General features: G+C 36.3%; 1 protein-coding gene across 1 annotated transcript in view; it reads left to right on the top strand.

Moving 5' to 3' along the window:
* The window catches only part of gipc2 (GIPC PDZ domain containing family, member 2), a 69,234-nt gene extending 53,198 nt beyond the window's left edge, over window positions 1-16,036 (top strand). The window contains exons 4-6 of the mRNA XM_028811167.2: window positions 10,274-10,383; window positions 13,739-13,820; window positions 15,107-16,036. Coding sequence (XP_028667000.1) covers window positions 10,274-10,383; window positions 13,739-13,820; window positions 15,107-15,258 — 344 coding nt within the window. The 3' untranslated portion in view covers window positions 15,259-16,036. The remainder of the gene's footprint in view (window positions 1-10,273; window positions 10,384-13,738; window positions 13,821-15,106) is intronic.
* The last annotated feature ends 4,153 nt before the right edge of the window (window positions 16,037-20,189 follow it).

Below are 20,189 nucleotides of genomic sequence, written 5' to 3'. Positions count from 1 at the left end.
TTCAATCTCAGTTGACTCAGTGGTTTACTGAATTTCATCAATGACTTCAGTTGTACCTTGAACATATAATAATAGATTGTTGCAGTAGTTTTTTAATAGTTTTTACAGTTCATTTGCAGTGTGTAAAATTATCAGTGTTGCAGTAATTGTGATTCTCTTTGCGTGAAAAAAATACAATTTTCCATTAAAATTCCACATTTTCTTTGTGAATTGTGACGTTTACTTAAAAAGTGCAGCTAAAAAGTATTTGGTGTCCAGGGTGCATTAACCCCCAAGTATGTGTCGGTTTAAGGGTTAACTATCATTGTCGAAACCTTGATATGCACATTATAGTACAAACATCAACGTTAACATGTGACACTAACTTTAGTTGCTAAAACTTACCTCTCAAGAGACGGCAGCATCACAGCCCCAGGATGCTTGCGTTTCAGATGCTCATGCATCGCAATGGTGCTGCCTTGAAAAGAAAGCTCTGCTTTGCTTAATCTGCATTTAACTTTTTTTTCTTTTTCAGTGAAGAGCTCCCACACTTTAGAAAGTTTCTGTCTCAATTTTTATCCATCTCCTTCCTCCTCCTCTATGCGACTCGTCATTGCAACCACATTTATTTACCTCTACATTCTTCTTCTCCTCAGACGTTCTTCTTCGTTGGTAGGACTGTGTGTAGTCTTGACAAACAATAACAAATGATACTGCCCCCAGACATTCATGTTGTGCATTGTAGTTACAAAGACCAATGTGGTTCTTTGTGACAGGAGCCTCTATTGAAGGTTCTATTTATGACGCGTCGACGTCGTCAATTACATCGAATAATCGTTGCAGCCCTAGTTGAGTGTAGGCGCAGGTTCGTCCTAGCACAGCTACTGTTTGTTTAATAATAAGAATAACAGACATGTTATCCTTTCTGTTCTGAAAAATATGTTTTCCAATATTTGTTTTCTTTTAAATGTAATGCACTGAATCTGTTTTAACCCTACTTAAAGCACAGGACTGATTTAAAAGCAAAGTTCTATTTTTTACATCAGTTTATCCTTGTTACTGGATGAAAATCAAGAATCTTGGCTGATTTCTGTTGGTATCTCTTATGGCACAGCCCCAAGCAAGTCGCTAAATCCACTTGTGTTTTTTTTTTTTTTAAACTTGTATTATACTATTGACTTAAAGTGTTATTGAATAATGTTACTCACAAAAGATGCTATGTAAAATAAAGACAGGGTAAATGCATTTCTGCAGTCTGGTACTAACTTAGGCAGTTAGTAAATTAAATTAGCATTGTACTTTAGAAAATTTTACTAATGGCAAAAAAAAGAGAATATTTTGCTTAATGTAATTCATGTCTGAAATTCTTTTAGGATTGAATCCGGCTGCATTATTTCAATTTAATTGATGTTCTCTGCTGCTTCCTAGGATATATTTAATGTTTCTGTCGTTTTAGTAGTAGTTTTAAACATAGGGTTATTATTTGCTACTTTTCATACTTCAGTAAATTAATACTTAACAGGTTGATGATATTTTATTTCATTATTATTAAACAATCCTTGTTTCACACAATATAAGAAAAGCATCATTTTCTACTAGAATGAGGGGTGCAGGTTCTGCATGAGCATTCTGCGAACTTTCAGCCTATCGCTAAGCAGGAACAGTGAAGTTTTAGCAGATTTGCCAAATATTCTGTTAACATTTGACCTCTCAATGCAATACAACTTGTACTATGACAGGTACAGGCACAGAGCGCTGTGGACAAATTCTCAGGTAAAATACTAGTATAGATTATACTAATTACTAAACACAGAATTATTGCATGAAAGGATACAAATTTCTTAAAACACACAGAAAACAAAGTAGAAACTGATAAACATAAATGGAAACCAACAATATCTGTCCATTGATGAACTATTGCCGGTTGACAATGGAAGATTTTAAACTTGTAAAAGACGAAGTCAAAGATAAAGACAGACATACACAAATACAGCCCCAAGTTTGTATATTGCATATATAATTGGCTCATGTTAATTTTCGCTTTGCACCCTCCCCCGCCATAACCTATCATCTATGGGGGAGAAGTGAAAGCTTTAGATTTGTCAATAATTTCAGTCTCCGATTTCCAATGGATCTTGACGTTTTAGAGTCCCCTGACACTGAAAACATTGATATCTCGATGATGAGTGTGTGTCTATCTGTGTTGTCACAGTTTCTTGAGGATGATCTAGAGCAGGGGAGTCCAACTCTGGTCCTGGTGGGCCATAATGGCTGCAGGTTTTCATTTTAACCATTTTCTTAATTAGTGAGCTGTTTTTGCTGTTGATTAACTTGTTTTGCCTTAGTTTTAATTGGCATGATTCAGACCCCTGGACAGCCAAACAATAATGAGACACAAAACAAGCCACCACATGACCAGCTAACCTGAAAATAAAGAAAGGTGAAGGTCTTGGTCATGTTGGTCTGCACAGGTCACCAAAACATCTTGATGGTAGTCTTAGAAAAAATAGAAAATCAACAGTCTGCTGTGGCAGAATGAGTCATGATATTCAGTAACAGCTTTAATTAACAGCAAGAATTGGCTTCTCATTAAGAAACTGGTTGGAGTGAAATTGGAGTGACATTCCAATTTAGCTGATCATCTGTTGGCTCATTTCTCATCTCATTTCTGTTTGGCTGCCATTTAATGAAGAAACGCATCAATTCAGGGAACTGAATCCTTCAAAACAGGGCTATTAAAATGAAGGGAAAATGAGTTAATAAATAAAGTAACATGAATCATAGAGGACTTCATTTGGATTTTTTGACATTTATAAACAGCAGAAGACTCTTTAATGTCAAAGTGAAAGCAGATCTTTGGAAAGTGATCTGAATTAACCACTCAGTTAAAAATACAAAAATTAAAAGTTTAAAACCGAAAATTTAAAAGAAGAAATGCAATTCATAAGATTGTGCCCTCTTAGAGGAAAGATCAATAAATCATAAATCTGTCTGACTTTGTTTTGTGTTGTTTGTTTATTCATCTGTGTCCATATAGTTTCACATAACCTTCTATCTCATGGTACTGGATAGTGCCAGGGTGGTTCATGTTGTTCTGACATGCAAGTAAGAATTTCACTGTGCACATGACAACTACTACTTACTACTAAAACTATAACACAGATATATTTTCTATAATCCTTATATTATAGATGGTAGGTAAACCACCTGCCAGGCATTACCACTTTAAAGAAAAAAAGGTATAAGAATAGTGTAAAAACCACTTACTTACACTAATAAAAACAGAAGCACTTACTTGTTTAAATCGTTGAAGTGTGAGGGTGCGCTTTCACAAGGATTTTAACTTTGGCAGGTTCACGCAGCGAGATGCCGGCAACTGGTCGGGCATACCTCCGGGTCAGGCCTACTAGAGGACACTGCATGTGCCAGTCAATAAAGTCGGCCATTAGCAAACAAAAACTTACATAACGTTTAGTTTAGTTTATGCATGCATAACATACCAAAAAAGTTAAAGGAAAAAATAAATAATTTTCGGAGAGCACATCAAAGTGTGCTTATGTGTGTACGGAAGGCTGCGAACCTATTTAATACATGCCTTGCAGGGTTTGAGCATAGCACCTGTGCAGAACGTAATAGAGTCAGCTGCTATAGGTGGAAGAGAGCGGCATGTTGCAGGGTTGTCTGTAAGATTTGTTCCCCCTCTAGGGGTCGTCTTTGGACTCAACAGGGTGGAGAGTGTGGATCCTACTGTATACCAAACATGGCAGCTTGTGGCTTATTTATAAATATTTTCTTTTTGCATTGAAGTATAGATAGCATTGTTTTAGTGGAGGTATGTTATAGTTTGGGTTTGTGGTGCACTTTTTGTTTTTCTTGTATATACACTGTTTTTTTGTGTAAATATTTTTGTTGATTCACGGGACTGTGTTTTGTGTAGCATGTTTTCTTTATTTAGAAAGACTCCATATACATTTTTGTCTTCATTTTTAATTTTGGGACTGGCAAATTCACTGTAAATATCATTCATTATTTTTGATTGAGACATTATTTTTTGTGTTTTTTTTTTTTGCACCGCTACATAAAACCAACTTTTGTTTTTGGAGAATACCACCTTTTTGTGTCTGTGTCTCCATGTCTGACATCTCTCATGTTTGATCCAAGCAAGTCCCTAACTAAAAGATGCCACTGTGTAGTCTGGTGCCAACCTTTCCACTACCCGGGGTGTCACAATGTATATTATAAAGTACACATAATGTACAATATAGTGTATATTATTATTTATTAGTTTATTTTGTTGGCACGTGCATCCATCCGTTTATCCATCTATCATAATATTCACAAAATCAAGATCATAGGAAGGCTGAATCTAACCAGGCCTCTAGCCTACCATAGGGTGCACATAACCACAAGCAGAGCCAATCGTGGCGGGGTCCAACATGAAGTTAGTCTATGAATGCAACAACAGTTTTGAGGAGAACAGATCACTGTAACTTTTTTGAATGTCTGGAAAGTGCATTCAACTGGTTTTCTTGGCAACCTGTTCCTTCTGTTAAAGTTACCTTTAATAAGCTTCTGTTTAAGTTCCAATGTTCTTGCTGATCAATGGATCACAAAGTAACACCTGATTTTATCCTAGTAACTCTTGTGATATCACATACACTCTTTTTTTATGTCAAGTGCTCAAAATCTGTTTTTCTCAGCAGAAAACCGTCTGCTGTTTCAGTCTTTTCTAATAAATCTTTTCAAATGCCTGCAGGCCTGTAATAAGTCATATAGTTCTTCTATTATTATTTTGATCTTTAATTTCCAAGGAGAACATATGTTAAATAGCTTATGCATAACCTCTTACAGTTTCAGCTTCACACAGCATGCTCTGTAACTCAATATCCTGCTAAGTTCCTTGTTCTTGTCTCTGATGAGTCTGGTTTTGGAAAATGAAAAATTTACTAGGATTCATAATTTTTGCTCATATGGTCTACTTTCTAATTCCGGTCCACCTCAGTTGGGCTGGGTTTGTGTAAGACTTTACATTAATTACTGCATGTCATGTATCCCCATATTTGCATTTTGACAAAGTCATTAAACCATTTCTGTACCCATGTATTAATTTCCACTGTGAATTCATATTTTGGATTTGATGACTGGCCTCTCATAGGGTGTCCAATTAAAGTTATTTTGAAACTCAACACAAATAATAATGTATGATAGGTTTTTATTTTTTTTTTTCTTCTTCCTTACAAGGCTCTGAAATATGTGAAATATGAACTCCTATATCTAAGTCAGTGCTGACTGTATTTTTTTAGTGGCTCTCATTCTTTTCTTTTATATTTGCTGCCATTAAATAATAAGCTATTTGGCATGTAGTTGGCCCAATTACCATTTGTGTTTATGATGGTAAGTATTTGGTAATTTACAGTTCTTAGGACTCTAATTATGTTGCTGTGATTTCTAAAAAAATTAAAATGTCAAGGCTTTGTGTATATAATTTGCAACTTCTTGAAATACATTTGAGTGGGCATTGGTATTTCTAGATGACTTATTTGCTTTTAGCCATCCTAACCCTAGTAGCAGCATTTTTGTACCTCAAGTGTCCAATTTGTTATATTTCCTATCATTACTGCAAGGCTACTGATCTATTCAGAAGTGAAGGCTTCTAAACAATATAAACTAAACATTTTCCATTTCTCTGTCTAAAAAATTTATTTTTCTTTGTTGTACTTAATACTATTCTGCCCAGGGATCAGTTACCACATTGCAGCCAGTGTTACTAGATAAGCAGATTAAAAATTAAATGGATGTTCTTAATGCATTTTATCTTCCCTTTTACTGTACTCTTACAGCTGTGATACGAAAAGAACCTCTTAGGATTATCTTTTACAATTTTCTCTTTTAACTGCTTTTTGTCATTTCTAATTTCCCTTTTAACTGTTATTCACATGTTCATAAGCCCTGTTGCTAGCACTGCTATCACTTTTCTTATCGATACAATGATGCCTTTCCTTTGGTAATTTAATTTTTCAGTCCATTAATATCCTGAAAAGAGGAATAAACTTTACTTGAACTTGCTTAGAAAGCACCTCGCATTGAAGCAGAACTGGACCCAATGTGCCATTTGCTATACCACTCTGCTTTCTAAGCGTGTCTCTTTTAAAACCACAAAATGTAGTCTTATGTCTAGCCACTCAAAACAAGAAGACATTAATATGGTTATGGGAATGAGTTTTGACTTTAGACTGATATTCGCAGAAAAGCACTTTACTTTTCTGTTCAAAACTAATTGCTCAACAAAATTGTGAAGATGACTCATGAAACCACCAACTCTTGGAGCTTTCATCAAAAAATAAATAAATAAAAAGATGCCCACAGCTTCACCATGGCTGTTCTGAAGTTTTTGTATTAAAATTAAACATTGGGACTAGAGGTAGGCAATTTTGTTTAACTCTTTTAACCCACTTCAGGATCTTGGGCAGCTAGAGTCTGTCATGGCAGTAACAAAGGTGAAAGGCAGCCATTCCATTAAGGGACCTGTCATGCTCAGAGCAACAATCACCCTTGCATTAGCTTGGGGACAATTTCAAGTCACCGATTAATCTAAAAAGTACGTCTTTGCAAAGATGTATATACAACCGCAGTGCAGAAAGATGTGTGCAGAATGCTGGATCCCTAAGTTGGCAGTTTTAACCACTGCACCTCTGTGATGCCCTCTGTTACTTCTGACTGTGAATACATATTTTTACATTATTAGTAAAGCTCTAATTACTTGAGTTTACTTATTCATTCAGTTTGTTCTTTTATAATGGTTTGTGCTGAAGATAAGTTTAGAACCCTTCCAGATTTACAAATACAAAGAAGATACAGAACTATATACGCCTGGGGCATTATTATATATAAGTACACACATCTATTTAAAAGAATAGTTGAAGAGGAATACAAGACATCTTCTTAAATTGTAACTAAAATAACTAAAGATTAGTTGTAACAGCACATCCTGCCATCTATGAAAAGAAGGTTATAATATTGGACAGAGGTACAGCACTTAAGGCTTAGAGCACAAAAGAAGGATGAGAGAATAGATAAAAATATGTAAGCGTACAAGTTACTTAGGTATTCATAGAAATGGCATGTTGTATAAATACATGTATACTTACTGTTTATAAAGTCCTTATTAAATTGAATTGTTTAAGCAGAAAACATTCCCTTATACATAATAATTTAAACAAACACTGTCTTCATTGGGAAAGTGAAAGTCAAAGTGAACTTTGTCATCTCAACCATATACAAGCATACAGATAGACAAAATTGCGAAGCTCAGGGTCCACAGTGTAACAACATGACATGCAAATAATATATTAAAAATAGAATTAAAATTTAAATTTAAATTTAAAATTAAAACACAAACAAGATAAGACATTGTGCAAAGACAAGACAAAGAAGTAGCAGCAATATTGACGTGTAGTTAGCAATATGAACATTGATGCAATGTATGGTATTTGCAATCTAGATATATAAATATACTGCGGTGGGTTGGCACCCTGCCCAGGATTGGTTCCTGCCTTGTGCCCTGTGTTGGCTGGGATTGGCTCCAGCAGACCCCCGTGACCCTGTAGTTAGGATTCAGCGGGTTGGAAAATGGATGGATGGATATATAAATATAGTCTGTAGATATGTAATATAAATAAATAATAAATAGTAGATATAGGTAATAGAGAAATTATCAGTGTATGATAATAGTTGTTTAAGACATGTGTAAACAATGACAGGACAGAATGTTTCACAGCAGAAAGAAATAGTTTTCCTTGCTTTTATCCATCAAGAAGTTTAAATTTTGCCATCAAAGTTGTTCTGTGCTAGTGTTTCTCAAACACATATTCTTTGATCTTGTTTGATTCATCAAGGGGACTCCCCAGGTTTTTGATGATCATTCTGTACTCACCAAGGGGGCAGTGACACATGTGGGGAAAAAGTGGGTCACAACACCAAAAGGGTTGAGAAAGACTGTTCTAGAACAAGTAACATATGCTTGGCCATGTATTATAAAAATAAATGTGATGAATAATTGGCAAAAATATCTAAGATTTGCGAATCGATGGAGAAAATGGCACACTTGCTTGCATACCAAAGTCTAATACAAAAATGAATGCAATGTTATGGTTATAAACACACATGTGCATCAGCCTTAAAATCTGTATTCTGCACACAGGTTATCCAAAGTGTAGTTTCTAGTGTATGTTTATTGCTAACAACATATTCACTATATTCATTTCCAAATGTTGTGTAGCTTTATGGTATAAGCTGCTTGGGAAAGTAACATGAGAGATTCATGAATAATTAAAATTTGTGAAATCTAAAAGAATATCAGAAGGCCCGACTAACAAATAATCTGGCCATTTTTAAAGAGAACGATGCAAAAACCCTCAACTCCATAGTCCATGATCCTTTAATATAAGCAAGATGACGCATAGTTAAGTTGACCTATGCCTTCTGGATGACCTCTCCTGGAGCATCCAAACATATTGTGTACTCTATGTGAAATCTGATGAAATGTTACTATGTAAGTCACCCTTGATGTAGAAAGAAACCAAACCAGTCTGACATTTTGTTCCATGGGTAGCAGCAGAAACCTGGTCAATAAAGCAACAGTACAAAGAAGAAAAATAGGAAGACATCTGTGAAAATTGTTAATTTTTATTGACTCTTTTATTTAAGAAATATATAATAACTAACCATCCCCCACAACTTCACCCACATATTAGTAAAACAGGACAATGAGGAGGGCCCTGCCCGGCTCCCCACTCCTGACATCACGCTTCCCCCTCCCCTTGGCCCGCAACCTGTGTCTGTGATTGGCGCGAATATATCACTCCTGCAAGCGAACTATGATTCTTAGTGCAATGAGAGAAGTCGCAAAATCAACCAGAATGTTCAAGCAAATTATAGGGAAAAAAAAAGATCTAAATTTGTTAAATAGTTCTCTCGTTCGCTAACTAAGCAGAGTTAAGGTTACACCTTGAGGCAGACGCGTGAGTGAGGATGGCCCCACCCCCCTCCCCGCAGCTCCTTGAGTCTCTCTCGGATTTGTGATAATAATTTGGTACCGCAAGCGAACTATGATACTTAGTGCGATGAGAAAGTTGCAAAAATCAACGGAATATTCAAGCAAATTATAGAAAAAAACCTGATCTAAATCCGTTAAGTAGTTCTCTCGTGAAAAGCGGACAGACATACAAATGGGTCTAAAAAACTATAAGAAATTTCGTGCTTGGACCACGAAATTTTTAAAACCGTTTCTTAGCAAGCACCTATAGGCCAAGGGTAACCTACATTTCAAATTTCAAGTCCCAAGTCCTCATAGTTCGGGAGATTTCATGATGAGTGAGTCAGTGGTATTTGGCTTTTATATACTGTATATAGATTAAGAGACATTACTGAAGTGCAACCAAGACAGACCAGAAACTCTAATAAAGACACACTAGTCTAAAATAATCAGACTTTAGTCTAAATTTAAAACGCAGAATGCTATGAGGCATGTTTTAAAGTAAACTATCAGGAAGATGATTGCAGAGTTTGGGTTCCTGCAGCTGAATACTGAAGGTGCTGCAGTAGTCTTATAGGTCCTTGCAGCGTGCATATCTTGTAATTGCAACATACATCACACTCTCAAATGTACGTCGATAACTTCTTTCACTAAGGAGAAAGCAAAATGTTTTACAGTTTTGTTTTGTTAGATGATGGGTCTTGAAGTTGCTACTAAAATGGACCAGTGAACTTCAGTGCTACGAGTGAATTGTTTCTAAGTTTAGTTACCTTGGGGAAAAATAAAAGTACATCTGTCTATCTTAGCATCTTCATGAAAGTAATAGATTTGGTGGGGAGATGGATGGACATTTATTTACTGCAGTAAGTCTTATCACACAGAATTTACATTTAAGTGCTTTTCTCTGTTTTCTTATTAGTAGAATGTTAAACCTAAAGTCTGTTAAGAATTATCATATCCTGATCATCTTAAGCATTTAGTCTGCTAAGTCTTTTTACGTCTTTGCAAGTGTGATTTAAAGATTTTGAGATTCTCTGCAAGATTTAAAATTTCAATATGCTTCTCAAATGTAAAACTATTCTTTGTGAACTCCTTAGTGTCTTTCAACCCGGATCTACTGAATATTTATGTTGGCAAAGAAGTACAATAATTCTAATAATGGTTGTAAGTGAATAAAAATAAAATAAATGAAAGTAGTTTGAATCCAAAAAAGTCTACCCTTAAATGTTTTTATTATTTTTAATTGTTTTACATTCACAGAAATGCTGGAACCACGTAAAGGGACAAAGTCTGGAGGAGAAGCAAAAATTGGCACAGGACGTGGCACACTACGGCTTCGGTCTAAGGGTCCAGCAACAGTGGAAGAAGTTGTAAGTACCAAAGTAGTTTGCATATGGGTGGTATCCATTTTATTTTGTGCCTTTGAAATCTTAAACTGAATAAGTAAGTTAGAAGATATATGTACATGTAATTTCAAGTATGCATAAAGAGCTATATGCTCACTTAGCAAATTATTAGGAATGTCTGTACACCTGCTTATCTATGCAGTTATCTAATTCTACCATTCATGTGGCACAATGCATAAAATCATGCAGATACTGGTCAGGAGCTTCAGTTAATGTTCACCTTAAACAACAGAATGGGGAAAAATGTGATCACAGTGATATCAACTGTGGCATGTTTGTTGGTACCAGATGGGCTGCTGATGACTTCCTAGGAATTTCACACATAACACTGTCTAGAGTTTACTCAGAATGGCATGAACAACAAAAACATCTAGTGAGCAGCAGTTCTGTGGATGGAAATACCTTGTTTATGAGAGAGGTTAGAGGAGAATCGTTATACTGTGGTGAGCAGAAAAACATCCCAGAATCCACAACTCGTTGAACCTTGAGGCAGACAGACCACAACAGCAAAATAAAATGTTGAGTTTCACTCCTATCTGCCAAGAATAGAAACCCAAGGCTGCAGTAGGCACAGGCTCACCGAAAGACTGGAAAAAAGTAGCCTGATCTGATGAATCCCAGCTTCGCTGAGGCACACAAATGCTAGGGTCCGAATTTGGTGGCAACATCATGAATCCCTGCACCCAGCCTGCTTTGTGTCAACAGTCCATGCTGGGCTGGAGGAGGTGGTGTAATGGTGTGGGGAATGTTTTCTTGGCACACTTTGTGCCATCTTATGCCAGTTATCATCACTTGAAAGCCATGGTTTATTTGAGTATTGTTGCTGCCCATGTGTATCCCTTCATGGCCACAATTTACCCATCTTCTAATGGCTACTTTCAGCATGATAATGCACCATGTCAAAAATAAAAGTCACCTCAAACTGGTTTCATAAACATAATGATGATTACAGAGTTCTTCAGTGGTCCTCCCAGTCACCGGATCTAAAATCATAGAACACCTTTTTGGATGTAGTAGAACCAGTGTTTCGCAGCATAAATGTGCAGCTGACGAATCTGCAGAAACTGCGTGATGCAATCATGTCAAATTAGCAAAAAACAACACTCACAATTACCAGGTAAGTTCACTTGTTATTGGGTCAATCAAAACATGTACAGAGTTGGCAAGAAATGAACAGGAGTGCCCAGTGAGGCTGATGATCAAACTCCCTAATCTTACACTACAAAAGTGATATGCCAACGAGAAGGCATCCTCTTCATGTGATTGCTTTTTGGGCACTACAGGAATACAGAGGCACAGTAACTTTGACACATGCAGTAAATGTTAATCAAACAATCCAAATGGAACATTATTGACAAACAGTTATAGGAGTTACAAAATCAGACGTGATTTGAGGTAACCTCTAATTGTGGTTACATTCATATGGTGGCTACTGGAGAGTAAATACGCAACATCCCATAATTACATGAAACTCAGCTGACAAGTCATCTGTTATAAGCTGAAGCACATCAGTGAGCGTCCTCAGCAGAAATTGTCTTCTTTTGTAAACTCAGCTATTTGAAATGTGCCTTTCTTGTACCATGTGTAGTACCACATTGTTGCTTTGCACCCTCCCCCACCCTAACCTATCGTCTATGGGGGAGGAGAAAAAGCTTTAGATTTGTCGAAAATTTTGATCTCCGGTTTTTGATAAATCTCGACATTTTAGAGTCCCCTGATACAGAAAACATTGATAACTCGATGATGGGTGTGTGTCTGTGTGTGTGTGCGTGCGTGCCTCTGCCTGTATGTCACAGTTTCTTGAGGATGGTCTAGAGCTAAAACAGCTGGACAGAAAAATACCAAACTCGAAACTTAAGCCTGTTATGAGATGATGATGTGCTGATTAGTTTTTGAGCCAAATCGTGCAAGAAAAAGATGCACTCTAGAGGAACCCTCAAATATAGTAATTCTGCAATTAATTATGAATTCTTCTGGTCAATTGCTATTGTAATGACTTATTTTATAATTAGAAAGATCAGCATCAGGGTGGTAAATAATTACTGAAATGTTATAGAGTAGTTCTGGTAACTTGGTTCCTAGGGCACAAAGCCTACTGTCACTCATGTCTGAATTTTTAAAGTAGTTTTTAGTTATTTGATAGTAGGTGTTTTGCTCAAGAGCTGTGCTAGGTAAATAAATAATTACAGAAAATACGGTGGTGAGAGAACAGAACTATTGCATTGAGAGCATGAGCTGATAGCCTGTTGCTGCACCCACACGCCCACCAGTGGGAGGATTTTTGCAGTGGCTGGAATGCCAATCCTGCCACTAACCACCACGTTTTCCCTGTAAGTTGGAGGACCTGCTTGTAGGGCTGCATGAAGATTAACATCATATCCAGGACAAAGCAATTACAGGATAAGGGCCTTGCTCAAGGGCCCAGCGGAGCAGAGTCACTTCTGGGATTTAAGGAATTCAACCCAGCAACCTTCCGATTGCTGGTACAGATCCCTAGCCTACGAGCCACCACTCCCCAACTATTGTTGAACTTTTAGTTTCTCCTTGGCAAAAAATTACTTTCTGCCCAATGAGAGAAGCCCACGACACAGCCATGGGATTTTTATTTATATGTTTGCAGTGTAAAAAGCAATCATACTCACTGGAAATTGAGTCATCCCCTGATTCGGAACAAAGGAAATAGACTTAGGAGTATGAAAACACCTTAAAATATAACTTAAAAGAAAAATTTCAGACCTTAATCAAATCAATTGTGGTGGATGGGTGCCTTGTTTATTTCCCAGGCAGCAGTGTGCGCAAAGCATGAAACTGCCACTCCATCACAGGTCCTATTTACATGCACACTCACACAAACGGTACTTTGGAATTGTCAGTTAACCTAGCCTATATGCTTTAGGAAATGTTGGAGGAAAGCATCATTAAGATTTTGTTTTAAAAAAACTATAAATTGATATTAATATAGGATAAGTTAAAATATACTTGTACAGGTTTACATGATACCATTCATAACATTTCCTCCTTCATAATTCCAACACCTTAGCTTTACGCTGACAGCCCTTATGTCATTTTTGAAAGCATGCAGTATTAGTTAGACAGCTGGACTGCAGAAACTTTGTTACAGCCTAGGAAGCAGCAGCCATCTTTCTTAATTGTGAGGTAGTGAAGTCTCTTAACTCTGTAGCACTGCAGTGTATTAATGCCGTACATAAAATCTATAATTGTATAGTAGCACAAAAATATTATAAAGTGTATGTTTCTAAACTTGTAGTGATGCTAAGCATTATGTCTGTATTCATTGTAACATTGTGAACGTTTATAGCCCACTGAATTTGAAGAGAAAGCAATTAAAAAGGTGGATGACCTTCTTGAAAGTTACATGGGAATCCGTGACACAGAATTGGGTGAGACTTTTTTACTTTGTTAATTTCTAAATGCTTATTTTATTCATTTGTATTATGGCAACTTACCTACATTGAAGTGATCATGTAGTGTGAGAGGATAGTTCAAGTTCAAGTTTATTTTCATGTGCACAGTAAGGAAACACATTTCCCTGTACAATTAAATTCTTTCTTTGCTGTCCACACCAAATGCCAATGGTTAACAAACCAACATATAAAGATAAACATAAATATTAAATAGCTAATACATAATAAGTAAAAGAGGCAGCATAAAGTATAAAGTGTAATGTGCAGGTAGGTGTGTGATGGACAAGTCAAATACAGTTGTGTGAGGTAGACAGAATGAGGTGAACCATGGTTATAAACTCCAGTCAATTATTTAGGAGTCTAATGGCCTTTAGCCTGGAAATCCTGCATTTCATACTTCTATGCCTCCTACCTGAGGGCAGAAGTGTGAACAGTTCTTGTTGGGGTGGGTGGGGGTCCCTGAGGATCGAGGCAGTTCTCCTGCGGACTCTGCAGTTGTAGATGCTCTGCAGAGAGGGCAGTGGAGTCCTGGTGATCTTCTCAGGAGTCTTTACCACTCTCTGCAGGCGTTTGCAGTCCATAGCAGTAGTGTTGCTATACCACAAGGTGATGCAGCTGGTCAAGATGCTCTCAACAATGCAGCTGTAAAAGTTGCAGAGGATCTTAGTCAACATACCAAGGGAGGGTAAAAGAAGAAACAGTGGAATTGTTTTTTCATGTCTGTGACTGTCAAGTGTGTTTTTCAGTACCCAGAAGCGTGTAACAGGTCCTTTATAGTGTGTTATTTAAAGGGCTACTTTAGTCTTCTCTGTGTTTGCTGTCCTCAGCATTCAGCACATCTCTTAGCCTTGTAGTTGGGCAGGTAGCCTTATGCCTTCTTCATGAGCTTTCTCTCACAAGAGAGGAGGTCATCTCAAATTCCAATGAAAGTGTTACTTTGACATATTGCACTGTCTATGTGCTTCTCAAACAAGACTTTAAATGATAGTCTCAAATTTTAACGTAATGTCACATTTTAAAGCATCATTCATACGTCTTTGGGCCTTTTATCTTGTTAATGTTCATAACTTTATTAACTATTATTAAGATATGTTGAAGATTTGAGTAACCCTTTTGTGATGTGTTGTGTTGAAAGAAGCATCAAAAGTAGTTAACTTTCATTATCAAAGAGGCAATGTTCTTTTTAGTATTGCATTTTTCAATAACAAGACTATTGTTTTCTCTCTCTTGTTTTTTGATTGTTCGTTATGTTTCTTGGACAGCTGCAACAATGGTGGAAGTTGGAAAAGACAAAAAGAACCCAGATGAGTTTGCAATGGCACTGGATGAAACACTTGGAGACTTTGCATTCCCTGATGAGTTTGTGTTTGATGTCTGGGGAGCAATTGGTGATGCTAAAGATGGAAGATTTTAGTTGTGATGTAAATATTTTTACTGACACCATGTTTTGGGATATAATACCACTTTTTTAAATCAAGATAATTTAATTTTTTTATAGTTTTAGTAATTAAATAAAAATTGTGATCTTACAAAGATTTTTCCTTTTTTGTGACATTTCAGGCTAAGCTGATTACATGTTTTTTTTACTTTTGTCCCTTTGTTCTTATGTGTCATTTATATGAAATCATTTGTGGAACAGTGAAACAAGCAAGCACCAAGACAGGCAGTTTGTGCAAAGTCTTGAGCCATGTTCAGCGTAATTTCACATAAAAGCTTTACACATTCTCATTCTGGCAGTTTATATTTAAAAAGGTGTATTATAAATAGGAGTTCATCTGTCAGTAAAGAATTGGTAGTGTTAAACTTTTGAAATGATGCATAGTAAATATTGTTATATGAAAATCTTTAACATTGTTTTACTATCTGTTTGAAATATGCTATTTTTTGCTGGGTTTCTCAGCTCCAGGTCTAGAAAGTAATTATATGTTTAATTCATACAGGCAGTGTTGAAAGATGGCCAAAGACTGCTGCTTCAGATTCCACCACCCTCCTGCTTTGTGATTTCTAGTTTCACGCTTCGGATTTTCAGCGTTGTTTCTTGGCAGTGACAGGCTGTCTTGAAATCTGCAGTTGTCTGGTTTCCAGTTGTGTACTTAGTGTGTACATTTTTGTTTATACTTGAGGCCTGCTCCTTTTATGTCATTTTACTTCACTGTAATATAGTGTTTTTAGAATGAACTATTGAAATTTCACACTGCTATAGTCTGTTGTTTTTTTCTGAATTTGGTCTGAGAAATATAGAGCTGCATAGAGAAGTGATATGCTGGCTGTTAATCTGGGGACAGTCAAACAGTGGCTGCCCAACTGACGTTCTGGTATACTGATATAGGCAGAGGTGGTGTGTGAAATTCTATAAAATTTTATTTGAAGCTTGGTTACACATTCACCAGGTTAATGGTTCAGTAATGCAACATACTGTACATTATCTTTATGTGAACATACTGTGTGATGATATTGTACAATGAAACATGGTTTGTGATCTAATGACGTATTTTTAACAGTATATTTTTGTCTGCAGTGGGATATATTTAAATGTTTAAACATTAACCATTTATTAGTTAAGTCTTTCATCCAGCCTGTAAAGTAAAGTTTATTCTAATATTGGTCACATTATTAAGTCATTGGTTTATAGTATATGGACATTTTTTATTTGGTTTTCACAACATCAGGAACATCAGTTTGAGTCTAGGACTAGCCAGTGCATGGAGTTTGCATGTTCTCCCTATGTTTCTGTGCGGTTTCTTCTAGTTCTTTAATATGCCCATGCATATGTCTTTGCTAGAGTGGGTTTAAGTGTGCTCTGGCAATTTAATAACCAACATATGATTCATTTTATAGGTTTGTAGGGTCATTACATTTTATAGTCTTTTTATCTAGTCAATACTGTTGCATGTGTACCTTTCAAATTTAGGTAGGTGCCTCCTTTATGATATTTGCTTGGTCACACTTGATTTGTATGGGTTTCTTCAAAAGTGCAAACACATGCAATAATAAACTGGGACAATGAGAATGAACTGCCATCCTAGTCATGGCCGTGTACTCAATACTGCTAGGCTAGGCTAAGCTTAGCTTTGACTCATCATTATCTTAAAATTGAAAATGGGGTTTACAAAATAGATTGATAAATGGGATATTTCTGAGTTGATTGAAACTGTCCCAGTCAAAAATATAAACTAATTATGCCGGGCTGTCTTAACAGCATTTTAGGTCTCCAGGCAAAGTAGTGCAATGGGGCCTCTGTTTTGATAGCAAATCAGAAACATACATAGGCATCAGAAACATTGTGGACCCCCCATGCTCCTGGAGCTCTGTGCCAGTGCTCATTGTGCCCATATGTTAAGAGAGCCCTGGGTATGGTGATACAGTGGTTAAAAACAGAGGGAAGAATCAAAAACAATGATAGAATGACTTTTGCCGTGTCTTATTGCTATGGGCAGAAACGAACCTGCTTAGCACTTTTTGGTTGGTAATAGCCAGTAGATGAAGGTGCTCCTGGGCAAATTCATAAAGAGGATGGATAGCAATTAGTCAAGCCAGCTTCTGGTTTTACCATCATTCTAGTTTGTGTCACTATGTGCAGTGAGTCCATGGTCAGTCCAGGGACACATGTGGCCTTCCTGATCAGTTTAATCAGACACCTGTTATGCACTTTGTTAGTATTACTAACTCAGGAAATCACTGAGTGGAACAGTACACTAGCCACTATAGACTAGTGGAACGGCCCCTGACGCTTCTCTCACACATGAAAAGACCTGACTGTTCTCCGATGGAAGAGCTGGCTGTAGACCTCTTTGTACAGTCTAGTGTTCTGACAGAAACTCAGGTACAGTATTTATAATACTGTGATTCCTACACTTTCTCTGGTGACCGCTTTCCAGAATTTTCTGAGGTGTATACTGGCACGTCCTTAAATGTACATTGAGTCTAACAACATCAGGAACGTTCATATCACAAAGGTTTTTCTCAAACTGTAATATTACTTTATTTTTGAAAAATGGAACATTGTATGATTTTTAAACACTCATATTTAACCATGTTAAATAGAGGATTGTTTTTTGAACAGTATTATTACTTCTAACAAAAAGCGTTATAAATATATAAGGATATACTTAAAATGGAAAACTAATCCTAGCTTATTAAAAAAATCAAATCCTTAAAACATCAGTAATTTACAGCAGCAGTAGTATGTATGTGTATATATAAGAAACTACACTTAGAAGATTACTTGCTCTCTCTCTCTCTGTCTTTTTTCTTGCTTCATAAACATTGTTTTAAAATGTGTGTTTGATTTCATATTTATTATTGCACGAGTGTATACTGAGGATATCGAGGATCACTTCTCTGCTGATGCTTTTGTCATTTACTTGGTTGTAATTAAGATTTGCATATTCATTGACAGATTTGTATTTAATCAGCCTTTGAGTCATTTTTTTCTTCAACTGCCTGCTATGAAAGTTGCTATTTACCAACTTCACTTTATAGCAGCAATTTGTGTTCAGAGCTTGTTTTGCCTGGACTGGAAATTCATTTTTAAATAGCTTGGACTCATTGTAGTGAGCCTAGCCTATTTGAAAAAATATCTTCTTCCCTTCCAGTTGGACTGGCTCATGCAAATATTTTCCAAACAAGTAATATCAATTATGCCAAGCTTCACATTTTCATTTATTTAATTGCAGAATACAATACCTAAGCTAACTGAAATAACACTGATTTTCCAAATTTGCCAACAACATTTATATATTAGCTGGTCCTGTTAGTCTAATGTGTTCATCTAAGTGCAGGAGCATCATCTGATTGAAATTTAATGCAACAGATTGTGTCTGCTATCAGCAGCATCTATAGCATCACTCACCAAACACTCAGTCAAGGGGCTCATTCTAAAAGCACCAATTCCAAGGTGTTTATTATATGTGCTAATAAAATGCATAGTAATTTTCATTCGAACAGATGGCACATATAGCCTACACAAGTACCTAATAAAAGACATTTGAAACAGAAACAATAACTATAGGAAAAACCAAAGACTGATTGAGGATGAACTAATCACATTGGAGCCCATTGATGGTATAACTGTGGGGGTCTCAAACTCAGGACCCGGAAGACCATTAAGCTAATGGATTTTTTTTTATTTAAATGAGATTTATTCTCCTTCTATCATCCAACTCTTAATTTTTATTTCCTTATTTTTTCTATTTCTTCTTCATCTTTTGACTGCTCCGGTTAGGGGTTGCCACAGCGGATCATCTTCTTATTTGTATTGTTGTAAGCATATTGATTTGACAAAATTTTACACCGGATGCCCTTCCTGACATAACCCTCCTCATTTATCCACGCTTGGGAAAATTTCCCTTATTAAGTTATATTTTCAGCTTGTCTGTTGCCAGAAATATATAGCATTGATATTGTAAATATGCAAAAATATTTACAGCATGTATAGGATTCTCAACAGTGTGCTAATGTTTGAGGTGCGCCATCTGTTGAAATGAAAACCGCAATGAATTTTATATACTTGCAAGCATTACAAAATGCATTCCATTTGATGATGCATCACAAACATTAATGAGCAATATACACCCGGCAGAGTGTAACTGCTGAACTGACAGAAATCAACTATACTGCATGCACAGATACAGTTTATATTATTATATGTTTATAGCCTCTTTCTGCTTGAATTAATACACAAATGTAATGTTTCATTATACTGTATATTTTTACATTGTGATATTCACAAAACCTTCTAAATTAATTCTTTTGGTAAAAGTATCTATTTTTAGGATCAGATTACATAATTTATGTTAATTTGCAGTCAAACTGTACTGAACTACTACCAGTTTGTCTTTTTTATGTATATATGCAGGAAATAAGAGTTATAAAAATGCTCAGTCTTGATCATGGGACCTATATTTACTACAGTGTGTCAACTCTGTGTGTGTGTGTGTGCGTGTGTGTGTGTGTGTGTGAGTAAATGTCTCAATGTACACTCACAAGGGCTTGATGACTAAGGCTATAAAATCAGTCAGTTACAGGAAACTTGTCTTTTGAACACAGGAAGATAAAGACCCTCTTCTTATTACCGAGCTCGATGTCACTTTATTTATATTTAATAATACTGTACTCTATGATGGAAAGTCTTTTATGAGCTCCTCTATCATTGTAAACAGGTATTCTTGGTCTGCATATTTTTGTAAATATGGTTTTATCGAGTGATGCTTTGAGGTCAAATGTGGACTTCAAATGTACAGCAGGCCTGAATTGGAGTGCTGCAAATCAGGCAGAAATACTTTGAGTTTGTCTGAAAGAAATGATTGCCCTGTCAAGGAGAAAGCAAGCAAGTATTATGGTAAT

The sequence above is a fragment of the Erpetoichthys calabaricus genome, chromosome 10, assembly GCF_900747795.2.
Source record: "Erpetoichthys calabaricus chromosome 10, fErpCal1.3, whole genome shotgun sequence".
In the NCBI taxonomy this organism is placed as follows: Eukaryota; Metazoa; Chordata; class Cladistia; order Polypteriformes; family Polypteridae; genus Erpetoichthys; species Erpetoichthys calabaricus.
Note: the sequence above shows the minus strand (reverse complement) of the source record. Positions and strands in the feature narration are given on the sequence as shown.